Source organism: Rhinolophus ferrumequinum, chromosome X, assembly GCF_004115265.2.
Source record: "Rhinolophus ferrumequinum isolate MPI-CBG mRhiFer1 chromosome X, mRhiFer1_v1.p, whole genome shotgun sequence".
Classification (NCBI taxonomy): domain Eukaryota; kingdom Metazoa; phylum Chordata; class Mammalia; order Chiroptera; family Rhinolophidae; genus Rhinolophus; species Rhinolophus ferrumequinum.
Window position 1 is genome coordinate 115,523,595 of NC_046284.1, and position 10,681 is coordinate 115,534,275.

General features: G+C 37.2%; 1 protein-coding gene across 4 annotated transcripts in view; it reads left to right on the forward strand.

Annotated features, from left to right (window-relative positions):
• The window catches only part of FANCB (FA complementation group B), a 30,276-nt gene extending 19,807 nt beyond the window's left edge, over nt 1–10,469 (forward strand). For 2 of the 4 annotated variants that reach the window (XM_033119428.1, XM_033119437.1), the window contains exons 8-11: nt 1,621–1,787; nt 2,430–2,863; nt 2,980–3,217; nt 3,771–6,490. In XM_033119428.1, coding sequence (XP_032975319.1) covers nt 1,621–1,787; nt 2,430–2,863; nt 2,980–3,217; nt 3,771–4,182 — 1,251 coding nt within the window. In that variant the 3' untranslated portion in view covers nt 4,183–6,490. Of the gene's footprint in view, nt 1–1,620; nt 1,788–2,429; nt 2,864–2,979; nt 3,218–3,770; nt 6,491–10,191 lie in introns of those variants that run through there. The other 2 variants (XM_033119458.1, XM_033119447.1) reach the window with 2 other exon arrangements.
• The last annotated feature ends 212 nt before the right edge of the window (nt 10,470–10,681 follow it).

The following is a 10,681-nucleotide window of genomic DNA, read 5'->3' on the forward strand; positions in this document are numbered from 1 at the left end:
ACAGTTCATTTTAAAGGATATTTATTCCTCTAGTTAATATCCCTAAATTGCTCTGATTTTTTAGTCCTTGTATCTACTTTTATAAATTTACTCTCATTTTCCTTGTGGTTGACCATCAAAAGAACCTGTTTAGGTACCTTGCAGTTCTTCATGCCAGTACGGTAATGTAGAAAGTTAGCAAAAATTGCTTTGACTTCATAAAACATAGTATTTATGCATATTAGTTCCACGAAGAGAAAGACAACACAGCAAAATTACAAATAAATCAGCTGGATGGAGAGAACCTTGCTGCTGCATTTTATTCCCTCAGGTCACTATAGCACTTAGCTCTGACTTCCTTCTAGATTGGCCGTTCTTATAATGGTCTATGTCTCATGTCTGTATTTCGGTCTTAGCTATGTGAAGATTTTGGGCCAAAATATGATTCTGTTAGTATAACAAATGTAGAGACACATCATGTTACATTTCTGTACTACTGTTCTAGTTTTCTGGGAAACCTCATGAAAGTCATTGTTAAAAGTCTCCCCATTTCCCTTCCTTACCTCACCTCAACAATTTTGCCAGTATTAGAAAAGGGGAAGACGTGTTTAGAAATTAATGCATTGAAACCACTGTGTGCAAGACACCATTTTGGCCCTTTACATGGTTAATTTTAAAAGCAGTCCTGGCAGGCAGTAAAAATTTCTGCAGGTTTTGGATGAATAGCCTGCCTCACATCTCACAGCTACTAGAACAATTGCCATTCCTAGTTCACTCTAGAGTAAGTGCCCATATCTTTTTTCAGTAATTACCACATGGAGGGGCAGTACAGAGTAATGGTTAAGACAGAATATAGGCTCTGGAACCAGTCTGCTTTTGGTCAAATCCCACTGTGTCCCTTGCTAGCTGTGTGACCTGAGGCAAGGTACTTAACTTCTCTGTGCCTGGTTTTCCTTATCTGGAAAATGTAGATAATAATACTACAGACCTAGGGTATTAGGGTTATTGTGAAGGTTAAACAAATTGATACATGAATGGCATTTAGAACAGCGCCTGCTATACAGTAAGCATTCAATAAGTGTAAAATGTTGTTATTATCATTACTACTCCTGTTCTTCCTCTTCCTACTCTTATTTCTATTTTGTTATAAATCCATATGTGTGTAGAAATTAGTGAGTATGGCATGGACCTTAAGAATAAAATTTTAGCAATAATCGATCAGCAGTCCTAAACGGTCAGCAGATAGTTTAGTCAGTTTTATTCATACAAAACTTTACAGTTATAGGTTTAGTGTAAATCACTGATAAGATCGGGTTGTTTTTGGCATGCCTGGGGTATATGTTGTCAGATTATTTTTCAAAATGGACTGCAGGTTTATACCCCTGCTGTGTTGGATAATCTGTCTTGTTTCCAGTCAGGTTATGCTTCTTGATCTGAGTAAATAGTTAATTATATATGTTTTATAAGTTTTATTTTAGTGAATTACGTATAATCTATAATATAAGGAATTATAAATTATAAGTTATTTTAAAATGTCTAAGCCTTAAGGCCTGGCCAAAAGCTGATTTATATTATTTTCTTAGTTTTGCTACAGTTGATAATTTTTTTGTAATTAGTTATTTAAACATGTTTTTCTATAAGGAATGTTTTGTTACTCTTTGTGGTAAAGAAGAAAATCTTGTCCATACTTCTGATGAAAAGTTATTAGACAAATCTCAAGATTCAGAACAGCTAGTAGAGAAGATATGGTATCGTGTAATAGATGATAGCTTGGTTGTTGGAGTGAAAACCACGTCTTCTTTGAAGCTGTAAGTAAATTCTAACATGATACCTTTATCTTGATGCTCTAGAACAGCACTGTCCAACAGCGATGTAATGTAAGCCACGTATGTAATTTTAAATGTTTAATAGCCATATTAAAAATGTAAATAGAAACAGATGAAATTAACTTTAATATTCTTCTATCCAAAATATTATCATTGCTGAGGGATAAATAATGTTCTGTATTAATAAGCAGATTGTATTCAAGTTATTTAGGAGAGTATAAAATGCAATTTTTAATTTAGAGATATTTGCATTCTAAATTATGAAAATAGACTCTTAAAAATGAGTAGTTTTTTTCCTTGTGTAAAAAGAAGGGGGGGCCTACTTCAAAAATAAAATGAAAGCATTAATTTACCATTTCTTTCTGTTAAAAAATTACTTTCCTACAGTCTAGCATATTTATACAATGTTTTTGCTTTCCTATTTTATGAGAAGTGTTATTACAGGATCTTTAAAAATGTGTTTGGCTTTTACGCTTCATTTTCTGATACATTTTACGTTTGAAATGATGTTTACTAGGAAAAGAGAGAATAAAATTTTTTGTTGTTGTTTGTATACCATTTAAGCATCTATTTGATTTTAAAGAATGAACTTTTAGACTAAATCAAACTCTGGATGTTTTACAGGTCCCAGACCCAGGTGACTTTATCGGTATCAGTGGATCGACCCCATAGCTCCAGCTTTCAGCTTATTAAGTGTCAAAATAGGGTGATCAAGTTGAGTAGGAACTCTTTTCCAGCACCATGCTCAGTGCCATATGAAACAGGACCAGAGGCAAAAAGGATCAAGTTGACTCTTGATCATGAGGAAGAGGAAGAGGAGAGCTTTGTCAGTGAACAGCCAGCTGAGAAAGAGTGTGTACAGATAATTACTGCAGTAACACCTCTTTGGCCGCTTTTAACATTCAGTCATTTTTGTTGCATTGTGCTGTTACAAATTAGGAAGAGAGAAAATGGTAACTGTTCTCAGCATCGTTATATTCCGTGTGGCAGACTTTCTTTAAGTCTAGAAGATTTTTCAAGTGGGAAATACCTAGTGACATTTCCAAAGAATCCCATAGGTAATTTTTGTTGGTACTTTTTAATCATATACCTAATTGAATCAGAAATTTTTAAGAACTCTCTTTATGTGATAATAGAGTTTAATGACAGAGCCTATGACATGTTTTTCTTGTAGAACACATGGAAGATCTCTTTGCACTTCTCGCAGTATTGCACAAAACTTGTTTTCAAATCACATCTCCCAGCTATGCCCTGACTTCAATGAAGGCATGGCTCTTAGAACACATGAAATGTGAAGTAATCAAAGGATTTCCAGAAATTTGCCTTTGTAAAGGGCCAGAAAGTTTGTGTGGGACACTCTTCAACTGGAAACAAAGGACCCCATTTGAAGGGATTTTAACAGTCTATTCCAGGTAATGCACATGAAATGGGAATTGGTCCAGTAGAGTTAGGGTAGATGTGTGTGGTGAATGTGCTGTCCGACAGTGATCCCACACGGCAGAGTTCTGTGCCAGCCGTAGTGGGACATGTCCGGGTCATTGCCTGCTGTAGCAACAATGGACAGGTGGCCTCATTTAAAAACTGAAGCTGTTTTAATTTTATGTTTGTATTTGGCTTTTTAAAAATATTTTGGGTTGATTAGGGCCTAATGATTATTTTAACATTTTCCCTTATTCCTCCCCCACAATGAAATTTTAAAAAATAAATATTAGTCTTATTACTCAGAGAAAAAACATTACTCAGGAAACAACCTCATCAGTATTAACTGACTTGGCGTAGGATACATATTTTTGATTGCTGCGGTCTGAATTACATCAGTGGTCACAAGCATGCATAATTGCTTCTAGTCATTGCTAGAGTATTTATAAATGAATAGTAATTGATTATTACAGTATGTTGTACACAATTGCTTTGTGCTATCCCCAGTTTTGTAATATATTGTGTGTGTGTGTTTTTTTTTTCCAGGAATCAAACAGTTTTGTTTCAGTGCCTTCATAATCTCATCAAAGTTCTCCCTACAAATTGTTCCTTCAAAAATCTAAAATTAGAAAGTGAGGATTTCCTAATTGATCATTTGGCGTTAGCTTTGGAGAAAGAATTGGTTATCCTGGGTTCTGTTTCTTCTGCCTTAGTTAAGGTTGAAAACAACTTGATACAGAGGTGTGAAGCAAGGAAAGAAAAGAGTGGTGTCACTCAGGCTGCTTTATCAGACAGAAAGGAAAACATCCACTCCTACAGAGAAGAATTTCAGAGAGAAAAGCAAACGTTGGGGACGAACCTAAAAGTGAGTGGTACCCTTTATAGAGAAATGACTTTGAAATTAGCTGAGATTCAGCTGAAATCAGACATTGCTGCACAGAAACTGACTGGTTTATAATTATAATCTCAATTTGATTAGATTTTAAAGTACGTTTACCCCGCCAGAACATTTTAGTTCCACTTGTTTTCATTTTACATCACATGCATCCTTTGTAAGAATAAAAATTGAGGCATTTTGCAGGTTTTGATGATGCACAAAATAAATAGCATGCCTTAGGGTAGCAGTTCTCAGCAGGGGCGCTTTTTCCTCTCTCCAGCCTCCCCCCCACCACTTCCCAGGGGGCATTTGGCTTGTCGGGACATTTTTTGATTGTCACAAGTACTGAGGAGTGGGAGGGTGAGGCAGGGGTGCTATTCGCATATGGTGGTTGGAGCCCAGGGCTGCTGCTAAAATCCTGATCTGCACAGGATGCCCCCAAAGAAAGAATGACCCCGATCAAAATCCTGAGGTTGAGAGATCCTGCCTTAGACTTACCGCTGAAGTGAAGACAGAGGTGATCTGACAGTCTTTTGGTCTAAATCTTCAAAAAACTTAAGTAGTCCTTTTACTGGATTCTGCTTAGTAAAACAGCTTATAAAAATCAACTTCAAACAGATAAACAAGGTTGTCTGGATTCACAACTCCCTGTGAACAGCAAGCTCCTGTGGAACCTTAAATGGCGGAGTGTCTGGGTGGGACCATTAAAATGAAAGTGTTTGGAACCCTTGTTTAAATTTTATTAGAAAGCATCTCTGAAAGTGTAAGTCTATAGGAATGTGGAAATTTTAGGGCATTTCTCTGAGAAGCACCTCTCTTTCAAAGGTTAAGCGTACCTCACAGGCCACTATTTAAAAAACAAATTGAAAATGCCTTTAAGCCATCTGAAACTCCACTCTAGGCAAACCTAAAATATAAAAGTCTAACTAAAATAATTTAAAGAATATGGTATTTGGCATTTCTCAGGAACCGAGAAATTTAAAAATAAGTGAAAATTCAGTTCAGTTAAGAAGTGATTTTTAAGGGGTCCAATGAGCCATTTCAAGGGGCAAAAATTCAACCTATTTCCTTTTCGGTGGGGGGATAAAAATTTTGGAGTAATGTAACGTCAGGAGAGATAAAAAACATAAAAGGATATGGGCCAAAAGGATTGTTTCTGATCCTTTTTGCTCTAAACTCCTTAAGTGAGATGGAAGTTTCCAGCTCAATTGAAAGAAATAAAGATGATTATAGAAAGTGACATTTCATGCTTGCAGCTATCAAGTGCTAATTCCCCCCGTGCCTTAGAAGTGCTCGATCTGGTGATGCAAATGGGTTTTAGAGACTGTAAGTTGTTTTCTTGTCTCAATTTTTATGATTGTCCATATAATATGCTAGCTCTTTTTTTAGTAATCCATTGCAAATTGAGACAGCTCTATTTCTATGAAATGTCAACGAAAAATATGTCAGACCTTCTGGAAGTGGAAATAGAATAATTTCAGGATTAATTGTGGAAATCTGGAAATAGTACGCGTCTATATACTCGTATATTGAAACTGTCCATGACGTGTTCTGAAAGAACAACCGAGTATAAAATACAAGAACTGCATTGGAAGATGGAGGCTGTCACAAAACTAAACAGAATTTAATTGTTATAGTTTTTCTGTAGGAAAGGTAGGGTAATAAAAATAGCATGGTGCTTATTTTTTATTTATAAGAGCAGCCAAAAGGTATTAATCTAGATATACCAAATGACCTCTATAAGTGAGACTGGTATTTCAGTGTATTTTTCTATTTAATACAAATTAGAAAAGCCAGCGTTTGAGGAAATGATGTCCGTGCCGTTCTTTCATGATTCAGTTATCTCTTTGCTTCTTTGAGCATATTCATCTGACCGCTGACCTTGTGAACATGTGAGGCTCCCCTCAAAACTACAGTCCTTCCCAAATCCACACTGCTGAAGTGAAAACAAGTTTTGTTTTGGAACAGCACTCCACAATTTTCAGACACAAAATTTTCTGTCAGCCTCTTGATCTCTTAACTAAGGAATGTGCATAAGCCAGCTTAGGTGTGACATTATTTAATGTGGTGGCTAGGTTGGGGAAGAAATGTAACATTCATTGGCTGTCAACTATATGCCAAACAGTAAGCTTGAAACACACACACACATGCACACATACACATTCATATCCGTATTGATACATATATATTTTTTAATCCTTCACAGCAAACCATCAAGTGTAATTATTAGTATTGTCCCCAGTATGAAAAAAAATGTTAAACCAAATTAAACAGGTACATGCAAGCAACTTGATCCCATACCCTTGTTACAAATTTTTCAAAATCAGTAGACCCTTTAAGAATTCTAATAATATACAAGTGAATCTTATTGTCTTGATAAAGCTTCCTTCCTTCCTTCCTTCCTTCCTTCCTTCCTTCCTTCCCCTCCCTCCCTCCCTCCCTGTCTCTTATTTCTCTCTCTCTCTCTCCCTTCCTTTCTCCCCCTCTCCCTCCCTCTCCCTTCCTTTCTCCCCCTCTCCCTCCCTCTCCCTCCCTCTCCCTCTCCCTGTCCCTCTCCCTCCTTTCCTCTCTCCCTCCTTCCCTCCCTCCCTTTCTTTTTGCCTAAAACTTGGACAATATCAGATATTGAGAGATATCCTTTTTTCTTCCTTGTACTCAAACTTTCAAAAACATCAGTTTCCATTTTAATGGAATGTATGGATGCTCTTGGGTAACCCCATCTAGAGAACTTTAGGTTTTCCTGCTAAAGACAGTATGGTGCAATTGAAAGAGTGCTAATCCATAAACAGTGTACCTGATTGAATCCTTCTGGGGTTTGTTCTGTTTTCCCTTTTTGAGTTTCCTTGATATGTTACTTGAACTGTTTACTGCTTCATCCAAATGGCCCTATCCTATAAAATCCTACTGTGTTAAGTATCTTCACAGTGCTAATAGTCTGGCTACTTTCTAGGACCTTATTTTGATAATCCTCTCTTGCCTTTTTATTCAGTAGGGTACCAGGAACTACTCAGGCAGTGAGTGATCATAAGGCCAGAAAATCAGACACCTGCTGTACCCACACTATTCAGATTTTCCTGTGCTACACTTGTGAGCAGCTACACTGGACAAAGTACCTGTATGCACAACTGTGGGTCAAAATAATGATCCTGAGTTCCGCTGGGAAATTCTTTTAGCATCTTTGACTTCATCTTTAATTGTCCATTTTCCCGCAGCAGTAGTCATTTACCCCAAAAGTATAAGTGGTGTTATAGGCCACTAAAGTGTGCAGTTGGTAATCAACCAAAGCATCTAGCACTAGGTACCCAGGCACGAGTGGGAGAGAAGTAGAGTGCTCTGTTCATTGATTGCCTGTTGAACATCAATTTCTTCCCTTTTCTCATACTAGAACTCTCATTTTATTCAAGAAACTTCCTTTCCCGCAATACATATGGCTGGGAAAGTGGACTCCATGCCGGGTTACAGAAGTTAGTCCTGACTAGTCTAATTCAGTTAGTGCAAGACATTTCCCTGGCAGCTGTTACTGGTCTGGGATGGGCGCAAGACCTAAATTGGGCCTAATCGGACTGAAGGGAAGGAGTTGGTTCTTTGGTGAGGAAGAGGAGGCTCTTTTCCTGTCCTGCTGGAAGTCGGTGGCCTGAATTTAAAAAGTTGAGAGTTATAATCACAGGAAATTAGGCATTAGAATGAATCTGACATTGTAGACTGCATAATTGTTTTATTGTGTGCTGATCAAACCTAAATCCCACCCTTTCTATTACTTGGAGCTGAAATTATTTTTCACTGCAAGAAATGGGAAAAAGAATCCCAGAGAACAAAGCTGACTGCCGGTCACATGGAGTCCCAGGACAGGAAGAGTTTACTACAGAGACAGGATGCTTGTTTCTGCTAAAGCAGAGCAGGAAAGAGCCACTCAGCCTCTGCCCACGCACCACCTTTCTGTGGCTTGCTAGGCTTCTATCCTGGGTCTCTGTTTCATTTTGTTTAGTTTACAACTCAGATTAGTTCCTATCTGATAGTATTTTGGGGTTTTTTTTGTTTTGTTTTTTTGGTTCTTTATCTTCTTTTCTCTATTCCTTAGCTTCCCTTTAGTATTACCAGGCCACTTGTTCATTATGCCTTCCTCATCGGGTGAGAGGTACATGTGAGATTATTTAACCTATTTCTCCATATTTCCTGTTTTAGAATATAAAAATTATAAATGTCAGGACCATATGTATCGTGTTTCTTAGATATGAGAAGAATTCAGGCTTGCAGTTCTCTCCTGACAACTGTTCTCATATCGTCAGCTATATCTGTCCAATTGGAAGAGAAATCTTTATCAATTTTGATTGTTCTGGGAGTGTTTGTGCTAAGAAAAGCTGATTTGATATTATGGATCTGTTTTGGAAATAGAGTAGGATTCCTCTATCAAGAGATGTGCAGGAGTATTAATTCAGAGCTTGCAGTACTTTCAAAGGTAACAAATATATGCTAGAATATGAGTGGTTGCTTTTTAATGTATACTAGGGAAGCAAACATAACCCTTTCTAACTTCATTCTAGCCTCATTGAAACAACAACAAGGTTATGGGAATTTTTAGTGTAGGTTTTGTAAGCTTGGTGAGATGTTTTAAGATTTATAAAGACCGAGTAGTTTGGTTATGTCAAGTGTGATAATATAATCCTCTTATAAGTTATCCAAACAGGAAATGAATATGTTCTAACATTTGAAAGATTCTGGTAAAAACATTAGGAGTGGGGGTAGGGAGTAACATCTGAAGGGAGCCAGGGCCAAATGTGTTCTTGATGGTCTGCAAAATCTTCAGAGACAGTGAACATGAAATACATGTGTTGGGCCCAAGAAGGGGAGGTGGGGCTTGGCGTGAAGACTGGCCTGGGATTTCCCAAGTCGGTGCCACCTGGAAGGGGAAGGAATTGACCTAGAACTGTAACCAGTAGAAAAAATAATTATCCACAGAACTGAGGGAAAGAGTTGAAGAAAGTTGCAGCCCACACTTGCAAACCAGTTTTTTTTATGATGTGGCATGCTGAGAAGTAGCAATAGCTAACATTTATTGATTATTGTATGCCAGACATTGATTTCAATGCCTACCCCATATAATCCTTACAACCATATAAAACTGCTTTCAAGGACAGTAACCACTAGACACTGGCTATTTAAACTTATATTTAAATCAATTAAAATTAAATTACAATTTTAGTTTCTTAGTTGCACTAGCCACATTTCAGATCTTCAATAGCCACATGTTGCTAGTGGCTACCATTTGGACAACACAGAATAGAATATTTCCATAGCCACAGAAAGTCCTATTAGGCAATGCTGCTATAAGATGTATACTATTAACAATCTCTTGTTTATAGATCAGAAAACTGAGACCCACACAGATTAAATAACATACCCAAGGTCACATAGCTACTAAGGAACAGAGCCGAGATTCCAATCCAGTGTAGCTCCAGAACCTTTGCTCTTTCACTACGATTCAGCTTAGAGTCAGTTTGTAATAAAATAGTGCATGTCCTCTGGCTGTTAACAAAATGCACTGATTACAAAACAATAAGATTATAATAAATGTACAATTCAATCAAAATATAAATTTGTTAATATAATTGAAGTATCATGGCCATGTTATCTTTAATCCTATAACGAGCAGGTTCTTAGAGTTGATTGATGTCCCCAGCCAAGTTTTATCTCTTGACTACTTCCCTCCAACTATATCTAATAACCGAGTCTCTCTTCTTTATTTCCTTTTAATTATCTTTGTTAGAACCTCCGCTCTCCTGAATTATTGCATTTACCATTGCTCATTCATATTTTGGGGGTTCTGAAATGAAGTGTCAGTTCTTTAAATAACCCTTAAGTAGCTTCTCTTTGAGACATCTCTAGGAGGTCTAGAGATTCTCTGAAGTGTTTGTCATTGCCTGGGAATCACTGAGTAGAGCTTGGAATTTCAGGAAAAGTTGTGAGCTGCCTAGCCTAGAAAGCTTACATCTTTATTCCATATAAATACTGCATCACTTGAATAGGAAAGGAGTGGAATTCTTGTTTTTCACCCTTTGCGTACTCTAATCCTTCCAAATGATGTCCCTATAGAAAACATTTCATCTCTTTCAAGATGTCAGCAGTGTATGAAGTGGTGTCCTTAAAAGAAGATGTGAAGACAGACAAGGAGATTGCAGTGTGACAGTGTAGGCAGAGATTGGAGATATGTAGCTGCAAGCTAAGGACTGCCAAAGACTGCCAGCAAACCACCAGAAGCTAGGAAGAGACAAGGAAGGATTCCCCTTCAAATTTCAGAGGGAGCATGACCCTGCCTATATCTTGATTTCAGGCTTCTAAACTCCAGAACTGAAACAATAAATTTCTGTTGTTTTAAGCCTCGCAATTTGTGGTATTTTCTTTCATCAGCTCTAGGAAATGAATACAAACACTTATTATTCATTACATTAGTTTTACAAATTAAAAAGTCAAGGATATTAAGGCAATGAAAAATAAAACAGCATGATGTTTGCATATGACTATAAAGCAGATGGTTTTTAGTACTAAAGTATAAGATTCTGTCAACCCATCCTCCTAACTATCT